Here is a 20,952-nt window from a genome sequence, read left to right on the forward strand (position 1 = left end):
CCTCATGATTTCACTGATGTCACACTGCCAGGTTTAGTCTTTCATCACTCTCACCATAGGTTCTTTGTAATGGTACAAATCCTGCCACCATTCCTATTGGGTCCAACACTCTCAGCTGCTATTGTTTCTTCTCCTTTCCAAAGGAGGGCTTTCTCACAGGGCTGGTCAATCCTACTGCCCCTCCCTCATCAATCCCACTGCTCACAGCAGCACTTCCAAATGTTTTCATCATCCCCGAAACCTTCCATGTCTCCCTCTGCCTCACCCTCTCAGCTGAGAACCTTGTCCCACATTTACAGAAAAATCGAGACCCTCAGCTGTAAGCTCCCGCCCATCCCCCTTTCCTCGTCCCATAGCAGCCATACTCCCCCTGTCCCCATCTCCTCCTTCACTCCTGACTCCCCCCGTGAGGTGCTCCCCCTGCATCCAGACCCATCTCCACTTGTCCTAATCTCTCTGACCTCATAGTCTTCCCTGAAATCAAAGAGAGAGGGAGTCTCCAAGGACAGGAGCTATCTCTTTTTTACCTTTGTGACTCCAATGCCTACCACAGAATCCGACACGTGGGAGGGGCTAAAACAAGTCATGGATTCACTGAAATGCAATATCCTTATAATTCTGGCACTTGACTCCCTTCATACTTTTCTTAGCTAAGGTCTACTAGCCTTTCTTGTAAGTACCTGATGGTTGACGTGAACAAGGTTTCACATATAGCCAGCAAGATATGCTAGGATAGAATTAGGGAGGTGGAGAATAGATGCTGTGCTCAAGAAGTACTCACCATTGCTTCCATGTCTTGAATGTCAGGAAGAAAATCTAAAATTAAATAAAAACTGTGTTTAAGAAAGGAAGATCCCAGTAGCTGTGCTTTGGTGAGCTGAAAAAGGCAGAAGCTAGAGGTGGAGATACTAGTTGGAAGACATTTATGATCATCCACCTAGGGTGAAGTAGCCATAGACCACAAAGGAACCAAAAGCTTTACTTCCATTGTGTTCCAATCAACAGTTATTTTACCATATCTACTATATCTTGGCAATGTGCTCAGGGCTAGGGATCTTGAGCTAGGTGTGGAAGAGAAGACCAAAAAATTAAGTGTGGGAAGAATAAACAAAATTTAGTGACTAGCAGCAAAGGTTGCATAGAAATTAATGAAAGGATATGGGATGAAAGAAAATTATTGTATGTATCATGGGTATTCTAAGGAGATAGTGGATTGGTGATGACACTTGCAGCCCAGGGAACAACTTTCTGTGATGTTCTTCCTCACAAGACCTTTGTTTTATTTCCAACGTATAAACCTAGTTTAATGTTAGTCTGAGGACCTTTCTTAAAATAAGTAAGGCAAAGGATTAATCATCTTTGACCTCTATGCAGATGTTTTCATTCAGCACATTTGAGTCTTTCCAAATTAAAATATGGTTTTCCTTCAGATGTGCCATCATTGGTTCCTTGACCCATGGAAAAACAGAGTTTTTCAGATGTGGGATGATGAGAGGAAGATATGTGAGTGTTGTGAACCCAAAGAGAGAAGAAACATTTCTATCTTTCTGTGAAGTAAGAGTCTTTGGAAAAGCAAACAAGTCAATCTCTCCTGATCTTCCAACACCCAGTCCTGAATCTCAGATTTCAACACCCAATGCTAGCAATGCCTCAGACTTAATTGGTGAGTTTATAAATTTATAACTATGTAAGATTAGAAAGAAATGGCACCTATACATCACATATCAAAGTCAAGAAAACCCCAAAAAGGTGTCACAAAGTCAGATATTCTTTCCTCATTATAGGGACCTCAGTAACATAATTTATAATTTCTTCTGTGAAAGAAGTTGATTCGTGTAAAAACTGAGTTCTTAATCTCGGATCTAGAAACTTTTTTTAAAGGTTTTAGAAATTTACGTCAATATGTTTGACTAGCTTTCAACTTCTATGTATTTATTATGCATTTAAAAACACTACCCTGAGAAGAAGTTCATATAGTGTCCAGATTTCTCCTGCTCCTCTGAATCCAATGGCAGGCTCACTGAAAATGCTGAATTACTTTGCTGTAACTGTCACCCACTACAACTTTGCCCTTTGATATTAACCTCCCCTATTCATTGGCACTTTTATATTGTTCTTTAAATTTTTTAACTATAATTGTCAGAGTGCTGCTCAGCCCTATATCCCATTGCTGAAAAATGTTACTCTTTGTTATCCATACCCCAAGCTAGTTGATATGTCACCTAGTATTCAGGTCACCCAGTAAAAGTCCTACATTCTTTATTGATTTTGTGTATAAAAGGGTGACGGTGGTAAAAGTGAGATGTTCATAACTCACTCCCTCAAAGCGGGTCCCTGCTAGCTCCTAATTTTATGGAGGTTGCTGATTTTTTTTCATCTTCCATGCATCAAGATGAACATATGGCTCCCCTCTTCACAGAATCAACATCTCCGAATCTTTCTACAGCAAGGGATATATATAAGAATGCCTTTTCATTTAGCCTTTCATACTCAGTAATACAACTTTAGTCCCCCCAAATTATATTAGATAATTAGATCCCAAACAGGGGACACTAAATGACTAAACAGTATCTAAAAGATTTCAGAAGGCATTAAAAATGCAGGTGGATATTCCAGTTATTATCAATGATCCTGTATTTCTTATATGGCTCTTCTGTAGATCATTCAGGAAAATACTTTGGATTCTAAGGTCATATCTAAGATCACATCAGATAAGGAAAATGCCAATTCCAACCACTTCAAACCCAAGAATATAAAGTTTTGCTATCTAAAATTGTTGTCTTTAGAATGAGTGAAAGTCAAAACTACACATAAGACAAGGATCACAGGGAACGAGTGATACCAACAAGGGGAACAAAGAGACTGAAAATAAACAGGATCAAGAAGAGTTCCATATATGCTTCAGTAACATTTGCAAAATGGATTATGAAGTTGTGAAATCAAAAATTAATACCATATTAGTTTGTATTATTAATTACTGATTAATAATTATATTTAATCAGTGTAATGGAATAAATATTTATGCATCAAACAGACCTAATAGTATATGCCTCAGTAGTACAATTTGTAAGAATTTGACTTCTTTATACCTATGAACTAACATCTGTGAGTTGTTTTGCTGATTATACAAGGAGTGGGGGAAAGGAAGATGACACAATTTGATCATAGGATGCTTGCCCTCCTTCTTTGTGTCAAACCAATCACAGTCTTAGTTTAATTTGTATTACTGGTGATTTACATAACCAATTGTATAAACAAATTGCTCTGCCTGCATTTGATTTTTTTTATTGGTAATTGCTAACCTTGCTAATAAATTGTTTGCAATTTTTGCCTCAGTTTCTCTTTAGCAGAGATTTTTATCATGAGAACCGGGGAGCATAATAGGAGTTGAGTGATGGGACCTCCACTCCAGGATGTCTTTTAACCTCTTCACCCCTGAGGACACCCTGGAGGTTGGACATCCCCTTGGTTTTGAATCAAATTTTCCCTAAGCCAAGGTAAGCTCCCAAATGGGAGATGCTTATCAACTAGCAAAGTCTGGAGGGCACATATAGAGCTATTGTATAAGTAGAATTGAATTGATTTTAAAAGGTCTTAAAATTTATTGTATACATTATTAGAGAAAACAAAATTCATTAATAAAAGGGGGAGACATAAAGGAAGATTTTTGATAATTTCCACTAATAAGAGATTATTTATGTCTATCTATCAAAACATTCATACATAGAAGGCATGAGAGACTTATCACCTTGTGCTGAAACATTTGTAAAAGTCAACCAGGAGCAGTAATAATCAAAGCTCTCATGTATGGCCTTGTAAAAAATTATTGTAATTATTGCATTCTATTGTCCCATTGCTAATTTAATTCCAATGGATTGTAATCATTCATAATTTTATCAATTTGGCTTAAAGATGGTTCATTGAAGACATCTCTTCATTGAATCAAGGCAGAAATATGAAACTGAACATTGATTCCCCATTTATTTTGTATTATTTATTAAATATTGAATGAAATTTGCACCAAATAACTTTGCATCAATACTTACAGTTCAAAACTAAACTTGTAGACCTCAGTGATAACATTTGCAAGAGTTTAAGTTTCCTATTTCTATTAAGCAAAGTCTGATAACAAAGACTCTAAATTTGTAGGTTTTGCTGATTATGAAAGGAGTTGGGGGTGGGGAAGAAAGATGAGTCTCTCTGATCCTCCAAAGTCTGCTCATTCTCTATCTCCATGACAGACCAATCATAGTCTTTGTTTATTTTTTTCTGGCTGTGAGAAAGAAAAATGATTCAAACTGGTCCTCAGATGCTTACCCACTCTTTCTCTCCATGACAGACTAATAAATGTTCATTTGGAGGGAATAGTCTAGGTGTGATCTCTCTACTCATCCCTATTAAGATTTTGATTTTTTTTGGTCAGTGATTTTTAAAAATTTATAAGAGTTAACTTGATCAGATAAATGACAAAAAGTTGGGAAGAGTGGTCAATAGAGCAGATAACTAAATCAAAATTGAAAATCTTCCTCTCAGGCTGGAGCACTGGAAACTAATAGTTGACTTCCATGTTTAAGAATTACTTTAGGGGCAGCTAGGTAGCATAGTGGATAGAACACAAGCCCCAAAATCAGGAGGACTTGAGTTCAAATCTGGCCTCAGACACTTAACACTTCCCAGCTGTGTGACTCTGGGCAAGTCACTTAACCCCAATTGTCTCAGAAAAAAAAAGAATAAAAAAGAATTATTTTACAAAATTGAGGCCCCTAAAACAACCTATATATGGATGTGTTTCTTCTATTCTTCACATGTATAGAGAAGCTAGATCAATAGAATTTGCTATGTAGTTTGTGGTCATTATAAGTAGCAATATGTCCTAAAGTTAAGAATAACAATTATTGACTATTCAAGTGTTGCTTTTGTTTCTCGAGTAACTCTTCCTTTTCAGCATTAACTCACAGAATTTGAGATGAAGAAGTTAAAGACATCCTCAAAGGATTTAGTCAATACAAATTCTTCACTTTGGAAAGGAGCAAAGAGAGGCCCGGAGTGATGAAAGGTCTTGTCCAAGGGCTTACACTTAGAATGTGTCAAAACTTGAACCTGAATCCAAGATCTCTAAATTCAAAACCAGCAATCTTTCCAAAACACTAAGCTACACACCTTACAAAAAAATTCTCACTTTTCTCATCTCTTCAGGTCCATTATTGTCAAAACAAAGACCGACCTCACAGTCCAGTGTCTTCATTCCTTCCCCATTTCTTCAAAAACCTATGGATGGGTCTATTCAAAGTAACTATTGTGTTCAAACCCTCCAAGAGAATGACCCATGGTGGATGATAGATTTGGGTTCAACACAAACCCTAGGATTTGTGTCAATCACTAATCGAAAAGATTGCTGTCCTGAACTAATAAAAGGAACCCTGATTTTGGTGGGAGACTCACCTGATCAAGGCGGAAAGTGGAATGCCAGGTATTGACCTATGCCTTCTCATTTAAAAGCTGGTGGGTTGGTAATGGAGTGAAAGATCACTTTTCAAATAAGATATTTCTATTTATCAGTGATATTTTAATTTAATATTTTTATTTTCCCTACTTAACATATAAAACATTTTTTACATTTCTTTTTAAAACTTTTGAGTTCCATATTCTCTCCCTTTCTCCCCACTACATCCCCATTGAGAAGGCACATGTGAAGTTATGCAAAACTTTTCAATAAAAGTCAAACAGCAAAAAAAAAAATTTTTCTTTTTAAAAAAATAAAGAAAATATGTTTCAAACTATATTCAAATGCTATCAGTTCTTTTTCTGAGTATGAATAGAATTTTTCATTATGAATAGAATTTTTCATCATAAATCCTTCAGAATAGTCTTGGATTATTGTATTACTGAGAAAAGCAAAGTCATTCATAGCTGATTATCCCATAATATTGGCATTACTTTTCTATACAATGCATTTCACTTTGCTTGAGTTCAAGGAGGACTTTCAAAATTTTTCTGAGAATATCCTGTTTATCATTTCTTACAGAACAATTTTATTCCATCATAATCACAGATTACAATTTCAAATGAAGTTGATTCTAGCAAATCTTCAACATGTTAACTTCTTAGCCACAGTCTGTGCTTCTCTTCTTCTCCAAACATTAATTCCCCTCCTTTATATATCTTTGGGAACATAAAGTCAAAGCATTTATTTTTTGCTAACCTAAGGCCTAAAGGACAGAAGTGGTATATTTGAGTACAAAACAAACTTGGTATTAAGTTTTAGTTTAATGAATAGGGAAAAAATGGAGCTTAAATATTAGACAATAGAGTCAAGATAACACAAAGGGATAAATAATTCATCTTTACTTTTCTTCCTGCACAAAGTAAAATCACCCCAATACTCTTGTAAGTAACAACATTATTTCCCTCCAGATGTGCAATCATTCCTTCCTTGGGTCTTGGGATAAAAGAGCTTTTCAATTGTGGAGAAATGAATGGAAGATATGTGACGATCACAAAACCAGGGAGAGAAAAGGTTTTATCATTTTGTGATCTGAAAGTTTTTGGAAAATCCTCAAATTCAAAAAACAATGTTTTCCATGATTCCTCTACTACCTTATCATCTACTTCTGGTGATGACCAACATATAACTGATCATGGTTCTTACTATAATTTTGATCTCACAGAGAATAATTTTGGTGAGTGCATTTTTCACCACATTTTTCTGACTTTTATTCCTCAAATCAGATATTAAGGTAGAAGAATTTCTAAAAATTTTATGAAATGTGCCTCTCTTCTAATTCTACTCCCTCAAACTTTCTTCCTTTTAAAACTAATCCCAATTTCACTCATCCTCCTCACCACATTCTATTTTTTGCTTATTTCTTCTTCCTCTAATTCCTATTCCTAGTCTTCTCAATATTCATATCCAGCTCACAAAATAGGAATGCATTTTTTGTTGCAAATTAGCTTTCAGAAAGAACTCTAGGGATTATGATAAGTATGTTGATGGGGATTAACACAAAAAGATCCACCATCAGAACCATAAAATATTTATTAAGTTGTTCTCTCCTATGGAATCTTTTATATTTTAATAACTAAATATTTTAAACATCTCTCAGTATGTTTTCAATATTTTAAGTTATATTTAATTTCACCTGGAGTGTTTTATGTAGAATTGGCTAGAATTAATTGACTCTTTCCCCCCTTAATGTTTCTAAAATGAATCTATGTTCTTTTTTAGCAAAAGAATGAAGTAAATGCTCACTTGCAGAATGAGTCCATTCATTTAAAGAATTTATCACCAAAAAAGTACCTATGATTGGTATGGCACTTAGATAGCAATTACCAGGAAAATTAAATAAATGTACTTGAAGGTCAGAATATACAACATGGAGAAAGATCCACAATTCCTTACCATTTTGTAATTCACCTTAACCATCATTATGAGCTTCTAATTGTGTGAGCTCATCAAATGTATTTATCAGGTTGAAGGATGAAGAAAATTCCCTTTGGTCTATAATTTGGGTACAAGTAGAGAACTGTGAATTCTATCATGGATCTTTCCACATTTGTTTAAAAGAGAAAGATATGCTAGTATAGGACATTTCATTGGAATAGATTATGAACTCAAATGAGAATGACATATAAGAGCAATGTCAATGAATGATGGTTAAGTGTTCTATATCACTTCTTTATAGTGGTAGTCATTCTTTTGTCCCTGGATTTGGGGAGAATTCTTCATTTTGTGCAATTTGCATCTGATGGTTGATTGACTTTTTCCCTCATATGTATGTCATCATTCAGCTCCAGTGTTATCAAAAGGGAAACCTACCTTCCAGTCCAGCATCTCCAATCCCTTTGGATCTCCTGAAAGAGCTGTAGATGGGTCTCTCCTAAGTGATTTTGATGAAGGCAATTGTATTCAAACAAACAAAGATATTAATCCATGGTGGATGGTGGATTTGGGTTCAACAGAAACTGTGAAATCTGTGGCAATCACCCCTCGAAAAGATTGTTGTACAGAAGAATTATATGGAGCATTTATTCTAGTTGGGGAATTGCCTGAAAATGGTGGCATTTTCAATTCCAAGTATGAAGCTAAGTTTTATCTCTTGAAAATAAAATGGGAACAGACTCTTGCATATAAATAGAAAGATATACTAGTATGTAACCAGACAGGTGAAGACTAGATCTTGGAATCAAGAAGTACTCACCATTATGTACAGAATTGGAATGTTAGGAAGAAAAGCTATGGCTGGGAGTCTCATTGTCACTATGTAATCATGGTTAGGAAAATTATTTGCTAAGAACTGTGTTTGTGAGAAAGGAAGTCCCTGCTATGTGGCCTTGGGCGAACTGAAAGAACCAGAGCCTAAAAGTGAGTGATTGGTTAGATGAAAAAGCATTTATTATGATCCACTTAAGAGGTAATGTGGGAATATAGTGTTATATATAATTAAAGTAAAATTTTATATGACATATGAAATAAAATTTTAATTTAATTATATTCCAATCAACAGTCCCATTGAAGTATGTACTATGGGCCAGTAATTTGTTCAATGCTAGGTATCCAAGAAAACTTAAAAAAAAAAGCAACTCTAATACATGTTATAGAAGAGAAAGAATATACAAGATTTAATGATTAACAACACAAATAGTAAGAAAGTTAATTGTGAATATAAAGGGAAAGAAGAAATGATTTTGCCTAATATGGGTACTCCAAAAAGATGATGGATGATGCTGTCTTTTACATCTCTAGGTACAACTTTTTTTGATGTCCTTCTTGATAAGACTTTTTATTATTTCCAGTCTGTAAAACAGTTTAATTTTGATCTCTGAACATATCTGAAAATAAATAAATCTAGGGATTAATCCCTTCTGTCAAACTCTTTGTAGCTCTTTTAAATTTGGACTTTTGATTCTTGACACATAAAATATGATTTGCCTTCAGATGTGCAGTCATTAGTTCCTTGAGCCGTGGAAAAACAGAGTTTTTCAGATGTGGAACAATGAGAGGAAGATATGTGAGTGTGATCAGCCCAAAGAGAGAAATATTTCTATCTTTCTGTGAAGTAAGAGTCTTTGGGAAAACATCAGATTTCATCTCTCATGGTGGCCTACCTGTCACTCCTCCTGTCACTTCATTACCCAAGGCTAATGATGACCCTGCCCTAACTGGTGAGCATCTTTCCTCATAATAAAGACTTCCATAACATAATCTATAGTTCCTTCTGTGAAAAATTAATAGTTGAGAATATAACTCATATGAAGTCAAAGTTCTTAAAGTATTTTGAAATTTGTATAACATTATATTTGGCTAGATTTAAATGTCTTTGTCTTTTAAATAATGCATTTAAAAACATTACTCTGTGAAGAGGGTCACAAATTGTCCAGTCTGCTCATACTCCATGTAAAACCCAGAAATCTGCCATTGGAATTCTGAATTCCATTGCCATAGCTTTCTGTCATTATAGTATTGCCCTTTAATATCATTATCCCTTCTTCACCGTCACTTCACCTTACTCTTCAGTCTTCTTAATTACAATTTACTGAATTCTACTGAGATACTACTCCCCATTGCTGGAAAAAAAAGGTTTCTAATCTTTAAAGTGAGGTTCTCTTAGACCTCTATCCCCCAAAATATTCAGCATGTCTTCAGTTCAGCCACTAAAAGTCCTGCTTCTGTATCCAGCACATGAACCTTCCTTTTCCCCCAGCATTTAATTAGAACTTGATCATTTGAACCCAAGACTCACTGATTTTCATCCATTCCTGTTAAATTTTATCTTTGTAGCAAGAGTAGCCACTAATAAAGGATTCTCTGTGGGACTTGAATGAATATTTTAGTGGAGAGTTTTGCATTGACCCAGAGATAAAAGTTGAGAGGTGAGAACAAGTTAAGTCTACTTTGCCATTTGTGTCTGCTACACTGGGAGGCAATTGGGCTATCAGACAGAGGGCAAGTCCCCACAAACCTAAGGACTCCTGGGTTCAAGTCTAACCTTTATTGGCTGGGGGCTCCTGGGCAAATCACTTTCAGGAAACTCCAGAATTCTTAAGTTGCAGAGAAATATCAACCCATTCGTGAGGGATGTTTTCTCTCTACAGAGTTCTTTAACCAATATAATTTAAAGTCCAATCCTTATCCCTTTCTCTTCATTATAAGATAGACTTATCATACAGGGTAGATACATGAAGGAAGGCCATTTAGTTGTTTAGAAAATGAGGGACAGGTGAAATAAGTAAATAAACAAACATTAAATTATAAATGTTAATTATTTAATAATTATCTACAAATAGTGATGGTTAATGAATAAAAATTCTTCTGGAGAGATTGTCTGGCTTAGGCTGGCTTCTCTTAAAGCTTTTCTGTTCATTTTTTAATGTCTGTTTTAAATATGTTTATATACAACCATACTTAAGTATGTATGTATACATAGAAGTGACCTTGTTCAGATTTGTAGATGACAAAAGTTGGGAGAAAGAAATAAAATCAATATGTAGATGACTAAAACAAGGTTAAAAATCTTCCCCTAGAACTGGAGCACTGGAAACTAGAAGGTGATCTCTAGGTCTCCAAAAGTGCTAAATTGAGACCCTTAGAAAGCAATTTGTGCATATATGTATATGTTTTTTTTCTACAAATCTATAGGGAAGAAGCAGGTCAATGGCATAAAGTACATAATTTGTGTTCATTATAGGTAGTAATAGATCATAAAGTTGAGTGACATATACTGCCTATAACTATAATTACAGAGGATGGACCCATTTTAGAATTTTCCTTTTATCATGGGAGTAATTCTTCAACATGAAGTTATGGGATCTGAGATACAGAGCTTTAAATGTCCTCAAAGAATCTAGAATCAATCCAATCTTCTTATTTTATGCATGAGAAAAAGGAAGTGCATAGAGTGATAAAAGGTTTTGTACAAGGTTTTACACATAGTTTGTGTCATAATTTGAACTTGAACCTAGGACTTGTAAATTCAAAGCCAGAAATCTTTTCATTACACTGATCCCCTAGGATGCACTTGTCGCATGGATTCTGACATTTATTCTCACTTTTCTCATCTCTTCAGGTCCATTACTTTCAGAACAAAAACCAGTCTCACAGTCCAGTGCCTCCATTCCTTCCCAGTCTCCTCAAAAACCTATGGATGGGTCTATTCAAAGTGACTATTGTGTTCAAACCCTCCAAGAGAACGATCCTTGGTGGATGATAGATTTGGGTTCTACACAAACCCTAGGATTTGTGTCAATCACCAATCGAAAAGATTGTTGCCCTGAACAAATAAAAGGAACCCTGATTTTGGTGGGAGACTCATCTTATCACGGCGGAAAGTGGAATGCCAGGTAGTGACCTAAGCCCTGTTATTTAAAAACTCATGGATTGATAATGGATTGAAGAATCATTTTCCAAATATGACATTTCTGAAGATAAATTTACACACAGAAAAATGAAAATGTTAGTCCAGTGAAGGCAATTCTGCCATCATCTTCAGCATGTTCCCTTCTTGGTTGCCACATTCTGTGCTCCCCTTATCTACTCTTTATTTCTCTTCCTTTAGGAACTCTAAAATCAGTGAATTTTTTTTTTACTGAAGTAGTACTTCAAAGTCAAAAATTTGTGTTTAAACATGCTATATTTGAGTTTTAAGAGGTCATATTTCAGGAAGCTTTTTTAAATCATTAGGAAATAAACTATTGGGCAGTAGAGTCATGATAATACCAAGGGATAAATAATTCATATTTTATTTTCCTCCTGCATAGCTCATATATAATCATCACATAATTCTCATTAATAACAACATTTTTTCCCAGATGTGCAGTCATTCCTTCCCTGGGTCTTGGGATAAAACACGTTTTCAATTGTGGAGAAATGAATGGAAGATATGTGACTATCACACAACCAGGGAGAGAAAAGGTTTTATCATTTTGTGACGTGAAAGTCTTTGGAAAAGCCCAGAATTCAGACAATGTGTTCAATGATTTCTCTTCTACCTTATCATCTACTTCGGATCATGATTCTTTCTATAATTTTGATCTCACAGAGAACACTTTTGGTGAGCATTTTTTTCTTGACAGTACATCAGTGATTTTTTGGTCATTTTCTTTGCTCATATTAGATTGTTTAGACAGCACAATTCCTAAAAGATTTTGTGAAATTTGTGCTCTTCTTCTGATGCTACTCCCTCAAACTTTTTTTACTTTCAAAAATATTTCCAATTCTTAGCTACTTCTTTGTTTTTGTGTTTACACCTTTCTCTAGTCCACTTAACTATTTCTCTCAGCATTCATACCCAACTCACAAAAGATGAAGACATCCTGTATTCCAAGCTCGTTTTAGAGTGAGCATTAGGGATTATGTTAAGTATGGGAAGGAGAATTAGCACAATAAGAATCACCATCATAATCATAAGACATTTAGTGAGTTCTTCTATTCTTTTATGGATTCTTTTATATTTTTAATAAGTGTTTGAATATATTTTAGTAAGTAAGTATTTGAATATATTTTCAATATTTTTAGTTCTTGAAAATGTGATCTGGAATGTTTTATATTTTAATTGACTTATTTTTCCCTTAAAGCTTCTAAATTGGATCCAGCTTCTTTATAGCAAAAGAATTAGCTAAAAAAAATGATCATTTGCAGAATAGTCCCTTGGTTTAAAGTATTTACCAAACAAAATTTTGAGATTGCTATGGTATTTAAACTGCAGTTGCCAGGAAAGTTACATAAGTGCTTTGAAAATCACCAGATGTGATATGGAGACAAGATTCACAATTACTTATGCCATCTTTCAGTTCACCTTGAACATCATTTCAATCTTCTTATTGCATGTGATTGAAACATGTAACTATCAGGATGTAAGAAGCAGAAAATTGCCTTTGATCTATGTAACATCTCTATAAACCAAGTAAAAACAGATAAATTTGAATGCTTCGTAAGTCATCATCTAGGCTTGATTTTTCTGCATAGAAAAGAGAAGTTATATTCATGTAGAATGTTATTGGATTAGTAAACTCATAAAAGTGAGAATGACACTGGATAATGTCGATGGATAAAGACTAAGTGTTCTATATCACTTCTTGAAGTAGCAGTACTTTTTGGATCCCCTGATTGAGGGGAAAACTAACTTTTCATTTTAGTAATACAGCTTCTGCTTCTGAGGGTTAATTGAATTATATACTCAAATATTTCATTATTTCAGCTCCAGTGCTATCAGAGGGAAAACCAGCCTTCCAGTCCAGCATCTCCAGTGCTTCTGGGTCTCCTGAAAGAGCTGTAGATGGGTCTCTACTCAGTGATTTTGAAAAAGGCACTTGTATTCATACACAACGAGAGTCTAATCCCTGGTGGATGGTAGATTTGGGTCTGCAAGAAACTGTGAAGTCTGTGGCAATTACCCCCCGAAAAGATTGTTGTATGGAAGAATTACATGGAGCATTAATTCTGGTGGGGGATTCTCCTCACAATGGTGGCACTTTCAATGACAGGTATTATCTTTTGAATATAAAAATTGAGGTAATATTTCTAAAACACTTTACAAACTTTATATTCATTTTACAAAGTGAATAAAAATATTAGGTAATTTAATTAAAACAATAATGTAGCAAAATATGTATTTTAATTCCCATTATATATAATGTTCTGACTATAAACAATAATAGGCAAGAACTGAGAATATTTACTTGATAACTTAAGCATACAGCCCTTTCCCATTCAGTCCCTCAATATCTCAATATTTCAATATCCTTGGCTAACTTGTACAAATTCAGTGAAATCAGAGCAGTGAAATTCACATCATGGATATGAACTTCCTAATTGTTCTAAGTGTTGCAACCCCTAATTCTTTTTGCTGTCATGTAATCATGCCATTCATTTTAAATGAGATAACACATTGAAGAAAAATAGGGAGTACTCTAAATTTGTGTAATCATCCAGCTTGGGACCTAAATGGTACCCAGCCTATAAAAGAATGTTACATTCCATTTGATTAGAATAATTCCAAATGAAGAAAAAATTCCTCTCTTCCCATTTTATCTGAATTGATAATCATTCTGCCATTTGACATTATTGATTTCCCTCTTTTTTTTAAAGCATTCATTTCTATTATATTCTGAATAGACTGCATGATAATGTAGCATAAAGTCCATCCTGAGGATTGGAGTTTGGGGGCAGAGGGGTGGGAAGGAGCTAGGGTAGAAGCAAGGGGGTATTTAGAGGGATTTATGTGAGAAAGGGTAAACTTAAATGGGACAAGATATCTAAGCAAAATGAGATGAGAAAGAACAGATAAGGTGATTGAAGTAAGAACTCCAATCTAGCACAAAGGCACAAGTGTTTATTTTCACTGCAGAATAAGACAAGGTCTTCAGCTGACCTTTTGGGAAGGGTGTTCTGAGTGACTTGAGGGAGGAAGAAAATATTTTGGAACTGCCTCTGTGGTGAGTTGCATAACAATTTGATTAGGAAAGTAGAAAAGGATTTCCTGGCTAGAATGAGAACCTAGTGAATATTGTTGTTTTTAGTAATGTCACACTTGACCAACTCTTCATGACCTCATTTGGGGTTTTCTTGGCAAAGTTACAATTTCCTTCTCCATCTCATTTTACAGAAGAGAAAGCTCAGGCACAGAGGACTAGGCTTCTTCAGGGTCATAGAGTGGGGTCTAAAGCTAAATTTGAACTTAGGTCTTCCAAGTTTGGCTTTGGAGCATACAATGAAGTAAGGCAGAGACTAATAGAATTTTGTCAAAATAACTTGGTTATTTTCAACAATCCAAAAGGAAACTCTACATCATTAATATAGAAGTCAGAGTGGTTCTATATGTTGTAGCCAAGGAAGGGTTCAGAAATTCTATATAGTCAGTTAAAAAAAGACCTAGAACTCATCGTGGCTCAGATCATGAGCTTCTTATTACAAAATTCAAACTAAATTGAAGAAAGTAAGGAAAACCATCAGACAATATAGATGTAACTTAAATAACATTTCTTATGAATGTGAAGTAGAAGTAATGAAGATATATAGGATTCAATCTAGAAGAGAGCCTGAAGAAATATGGACAGAGGTTTGTATTATTGTACAGAAGGCAGCAACAAAAAAATACATCCCCAAACATTTTTACAGTTAAAGGTTCTGATAAAGGCCTCATTTCCAAAATATATAGAGAACTGACTCTAATTTATAAGAAATCAAGCCATTCTCCAATTGATAAATGGTCAAAGAATAAGAACAATTTTCAGATGATGAAATTGAAACTATTTCTACTCATATGAAAAGATGCTCCAAATCATTATTGATCAGAGGAATGCAAATTAAGACAACTCTGAGATACCACTACACACCTGTCAGATTGGCTAAAATGACAGGAAAAGATAATGATGAATGTTGGAGAGGATATGGGAAAACAGGGACAATGATGCATTGTTGGTGGAGTTGTGAACGAATCTAACCATTCTGGAGAGCAATTTAGAATCATGCCCAAAAAGTTATCAAACTGTACATACCCTTTGATCCAGCAGTGTTACTACTGGGCTTATACCCCAAAGAGATACTAAAGAAGGGAATGTTTGTGCCAAAATGTTTGTGGCAGCCCTGTTTGTAGTAGCTAGAAACTGGAAATTGAATGGATACCCATCAATTGGAGAATGGCTGGGTAAATTGTAGTATATGAATGTTATGAAATATTATTGTTCTGTAAGAAATGACCAGCAGGATGAATACAGAGAGGCTTGGAGAGACTTAAATGAACTGATGCTAAGTGAAATGAGCAGAACCAGGAGATCATTATATACTTCAACAATACATCCTGATGGAAGTGGATTTCTTCGACAAAGAGAAGATCCAATTCAGTTCCAATTGAATGCATACTACTTGCACTTTTGTTTTTCTTCCCAAGTTATTTTTACCTTCTGAGTCCAATTTTTCTTGTACAACAAGAGAACTGTTCAGTTATTCACACATATATTGTATCTAGGATATACTTTAACATGTTTAACATGTATAACACTGCCTGACATCTAGGGGAGGGGGTCAAGGGAGAGAAAGGAAAAATCAGAACAGAAGTGAGTACAAGGGATAAGGTTGTAAAAATTACCTATGCATATGTTCTGTCAATAAAAAGCTATAATAAAAAAATACATCCCCAAAGAAAAAGAACAATAACTGTTTGATGAAGCTTTACAAATAACTGAAGAATGAAGGAAAGTGAAAGAAACAGGGGAAAGGGGAAGATATGCCCAGTGAATGCAGAATTCCAAAGACTGGCAAGAAGAGATTAATTTTTTTTCTTAAATGAGCAATACAAAAAAATAGAAAAATAGAAATGGCAAGACAAGAGATTGCTTCAAGAAAATTAGAGAGATCAGGGAATATTTAATGCAAAATTAGAAATAATAAAAGGCAAAAATCATAAGACCCTAACAGAAGTAGAAGAGATTAAGAAGAAGAAGAACTCTACAAGAATGATCTTAATATCATCAATAACCACAATGGTGTGATTGCTAATCAAGAGCCAGACATCCTGGAAAATGAAGTCAAGTGGGCCTTAGGAAGGGTTGCTGACAATAAGAATAGTAGATATGATGGAATACCATTTTAGCTATTTAAAATCCTAAATTTTTAAAGTGCTATACTCAATATACCAACAAATTTGGAATGTGCCTTCAATGAACTGAAAGAGACAAATTCCAGTGTTGGAGAAACTAGTTAGAAAACCATTTCTGAGTTATCCAGCCAGGAGTTGAATGGCATAGAATATACAAGAGCAAAATGTTGTAATTCAATTATATTCTAAGAAATAGACATCTTGAAGTGTCTACTACATGCCAGTAATGTGCTCAGGAATGAAGACACTGAGTTGTGTGGGGGAAAAAAAGATAAAAAAGTTAAACCTATGACATGTCACAGAAGAGGAAGAATGAACAAGAAATAATACAGAAATTAAATGTGAGTATAAAGGAGAAGGGGAAATAATCATTCCTAATATAGGTATTCCAAGGTAAAAGCTGATGTCATTTGCAGCCTCAGGGATAATTTTCAGTGAGGTCATCTTGACAAGATTCGTGTATAAAACAAGTTAAATGTTGATCTGAGAAGCCATCCTATAAAATAAGTGAGGCAAAGGATTAATCATCTTTAAATGACCTCTATGTAAATATTTTCTTTCTTTTTTGGTAATTTTTAAAATTTTAAAATTTAAAAAAATTTAAATACAAAAATGAGAAAATAAAAAATAACATAGCCATTACACAGCATATTGTAAGATAAGATTCAATATAAAACAATAAATTTCCATTTCAAGAAAACCTATACAATAAGCATTACTCATTGTTTTCAAAACTGCCTAGCTTTATATAAATGTTTTTAATCAGCACATTTGAGTCTTTACAAATTAAAATATGATATGTCTACAGATGTGCCATTATTGGTTTCCTTGGCCATGGAAAAACAGAGTTTTTCAGATGTGGGACGATGAGAGGAAGATATGTGAGTGTGGTCATCCCAAAAAGAGAAACATTTCTGTCTTTCTGTGAAATAAGAGTCTTTGGGAAAACATCTGGATTAATCTCTCTTGATGTTTCATCAGTCAGTCCTGAATCTCAACTATCATCACCCAAAGATAGTGAAGACACTAGTTCACTTGGTGAGTATTCTTTCCCCATGATAAGGACTTCAGTAACAATTTATAATTCTTTCCAAGAAAGATTCATAATTGAGATTTATGATTTCTACAAAGCCAGTGTTCTTAATCTAGGATCCAAGATGTGTTTTTAAAGGTGTTTTGAAATTAATATATCAATAAATTTGCTAGTTTTGAACTTCTATGTATTTAATATTGTGCATTTCAAAAGATTACTCTGAGAAGAGGACCATAGAATGTTCGCTCTTCTTCTCCCTGGGAAGCCCAGAATCAAGCTGCATTGCCATAGTTGTTATTCAGTTCAGCTTTATTCTTTGATACCTTTCTTCATCCATCATTGACAATTTGTCATTAGTCTTCAGGCTTCTTAACTATTAAAAGCTACTGAGCTGCCCCGCTTCTCCTCCACATTAATGAAAATTGATATTAATCTTTAAAGTGAGATTTGTTGATCTTCATTCCCTAGGATATTCAATATGTTCTCATTTCAGTCCCTAAAAATCCTACAATTTCTGTCTACTTAAAATACAAAAGGATTATTGAGATGGTAGTTAGACTTCCATGACTGGATCACCCCAAACAAGATCCCTACTATCACCTGCTTATGTTAGAATGATTGAAATTCTTTCATCTTTGATGAGTCAGGATAAATGTAGACTTCCCCTCTTCACAGAGTTAACACTTCACTATGAGTCTTTCAGAGAGTGGGAATATTCAAAGATTCCTTTTCACTTTTCTTTTCAATTACTTTAGAATTATGACTATGGAGGCATAGTCTCAAATATAAAAGTACCTCAAAGATTTCAATAGCTAGTGGTGAACAGTTCACATTGCTAGATATTTTATTTACCATCAAGTGTCACTGTCTTCATTACTTGGACTTTCTGTATATAACTCTGGGAAAATACTTTGAGGCCTAAAGACATTCTTCAATCATGTCAGGAAGGGATAATGACAATTCTAACTACCAAAAAAAAACCATGTATTTCAGGCTGCCGCGTCTCTTTTGACCTCTATAATTGTTTGCAGAAAAATAAATGAAAGCCAATGTAACACATCAGGCAAAGATCATATAAAACTAGAGACCCCAGTAAGAAGTACAAGCTAAAAACAAAATGGCTCAAGATGAATCCTCAGTAACACTAAGCAAAATGGGTTATGAAAGAAAGTTTGGAGAACACCCAGAATCTCTGAGGGTGATTTGCAGATCATTCATGTGCTTTCACAACACTGCTTATTCCCCTTGTTAGGAACAGGGCACTGGGAGAGAAAGGACAGTCAGAAGAGGAATTGAGAACAGGCCCAGTAAAAGGCTGAGACCTTATTTCTATATCTAATTCATTACCTTCCTTCCAAGAACCTTCTATTTCTAAGAATTTAACTGAAACTAGATCATTTGAATCCAAGGCTCAAGGTTCATTCAATCCTGTTAAATTTCATCTTAGGAAGAGTATCCATGACAAAGCATTATATGTTGGGCTTGGATGAATATTTTAGTGGAAAGTGTTAGGGTTGGAGTAGAGATAAAATGTTGGGGGATGAAAAAAGTTGGGGGATCTACACCATGCCTACTTTTTCATATATGTTGCCACACTGAGAGGTAATTTGGTTTAGCAGATAAAGAATCAGTCTTCATGAAGTGAAGAAGATTTGGATTCAAGTATCACCCCCCTATTAAGTTGAAAATTAGTACAAAAAATATTAATGGAGGAAGTTTTCTCTCAACAGATTCCATTTAACCAAAAAAAATTAAATGTTCTCTCAATATCTCTTTTACTTCACTGTGACTTAGACTAAACATACAATCCAGATACATGAAAGAAAGTCACTTGGTTTTTTAAAAAGTGGAGAAGAGGTGAAATTTGTGATAGATGAGTAAACAGACAATAAATTATAATCATTGATAATATAATAACTAGAAGCAAATAGTAGTGATTATTAATGAATTGTCTAGGTGAGGCTTCTCTCTTCATCCCTATTTAGTTCAATTTTTTTGATCAATGATTGAAATACATATACATATACATGCATCGGTGTGTGTATATATTTTCAGAGAGAGAAAGAGACAGAGATAGAGAAAGACAGAAAGAGAGAAAGAGACAGAAAGAAAAAGAAAGACAGAGAAACAAAGAGTCACCTTGGTCAGATTTGCAGATGACCAAAAAGTGGGAAGGATAGTCAATATGGCAGATGACTAAATTCAGGATGAAAATATTGCCTTTAAGCTAAAGCAAACTAGAAGTTGAACTCTAGGTCTTTAAGAGCTAAATACTTTGCAGAATTGAGGTACCAAGAATAACTCCTACATGGATGTATTTCTTCTTTCCTACATATCAGTAGAAAAGAGGTAGATAATAGCATACACTGCATGGAAATAATAAATAGCAATAGATCATAAAGTTAAGAGCAACATATATTGACTATGACCGCAAGTGATGCTACATACTACATTCATGCTACAACTGTTCCTTTTGTTCCAAAAGTTGTAGGACCTGAGTTATAGAGTTTAAAAAATTCTCAGAGCACTCAGACTTGATCCAATCTCCTCATTTTGTAGATAAGGAAAGGGAATTACACAGTGATGAAAGTGAAGAAAATCTTGGACAAGATTTCACACAGAATATGTCATAATTTGGACTTGAACTAAATTTCAAAGTCAGAAATCTTTCCAGTATATCCAACTATACTGCACACAAATGGTCTCCTCAGATGCACTTGTCACATGGTCTCTAACCATCTATTCTCACTTTTTTCATCTCTTCAGGTCCATTACTTTCAGAACAAAGACCAACCTCACAGTCCAGTGCCTCCATTCCTTCCCAGTCTCCTCAAAAACCTATGGATGGGTCTATTCAAAGTGGCTATTGTGTTCAAACCCTTCAAGAGAATGACCCTTGGTGGATGATAGATTTGGGTTCTACACAAACCCTAGGATTTGTGTCAATCACCAATCGAAAGGATTGCTGCCCTGAACAAATAAAAGGAACCTTGATTTTGGTGGGAGACTCATCTTATCATGGCGGAAAGTGGAATGCCAGGTATTGACCTAAGCCCTGTTATTTAAAAACTCGTGGGTCGATAATGGATTGAAGAATCACTTTCCACACAGAAAAATGAAAATGTTAGTCCAGTGAAGTCAGTTCTGCCATCATCTTCAGCATATTCCCTTCTTGGTTGCTTGGTTCCCTTATCTACTAGGGACCATAAAGTCAATGAGCAGACCTAAAAGCCAAAAAATTGGGTCTAAACATGTTATATTTGAATTTTAAAGGGTCGTGTTTTCAGAAAGCCTTTTTTAATAATTAGGGAACAAATAGAATCAACC

The 20,952-nt window shown here is 34.7% G+C and overlaps 1 protein-coding gene across 1 annotated transcript in view; it reads left to right on the forward strand.

The window, feature by feature from the left end:
• Window positions 1–20,952, forward strand: part of LOC127538664 (uncharacterized) — a 91,288-nt gene that overhangs the window by 57,754 nt on the left and 12,582 nt on the right. Inside the window, exons 9-17 of the mRNA XM_051962429.1 lie at window positions 5,197–5,470; window positions 6,415–6,680; window positions 7,789–8,074; window positions 8,936–9,162; window positions 11,064–11,337; window positions 11,806–12,047; window positions 13,194–13,479; window positions 17,401–17,630; window positions 20,392–20,665. Of these exons, the coding sequence (XP_051818389.1) occupies window positions 5,197–5,470; window positions 6,415–6,680; window positions 7,789–8,074; window positions 8,936–9,162; window positions 11,064–11,337; window positions 11,806–12,047; window positions 13,194–13,479; window positions 17,401–17,630; window positions 20,392–20,665 (2,359 nt within the window). The remainder of the gene's footprint in view (window positions 1–5,196; window positions 5,471–6,414; window positions 6,681–7,788; window positions 8,075–8,935; window positions 9,163–11,063; window positions 11,338–11,805; window positions 12,048–13,193; window positions 13,480–17,400; window positions 17,631–20,391; window positions 20,666–20,952) is intronic.

The sequence above is a fragment of the Antechinus flavipes genome, chromosome 5 (assembly GCF_016432865.1).
Source record: "Antechinus flavipes isolate AdamAnt ecotype Samford, QLD, Australia chromosome 5, AdamAnt_v2, whole genome shotgun sequence".
Classification (NCBI taxonomy): domain Eukaryota; kingdom Metazoa; phylum Chordata; class Mammalia; order Dasyuromorphia; family Dasyuridae; genus Antechinus; species Antechinus flavipes.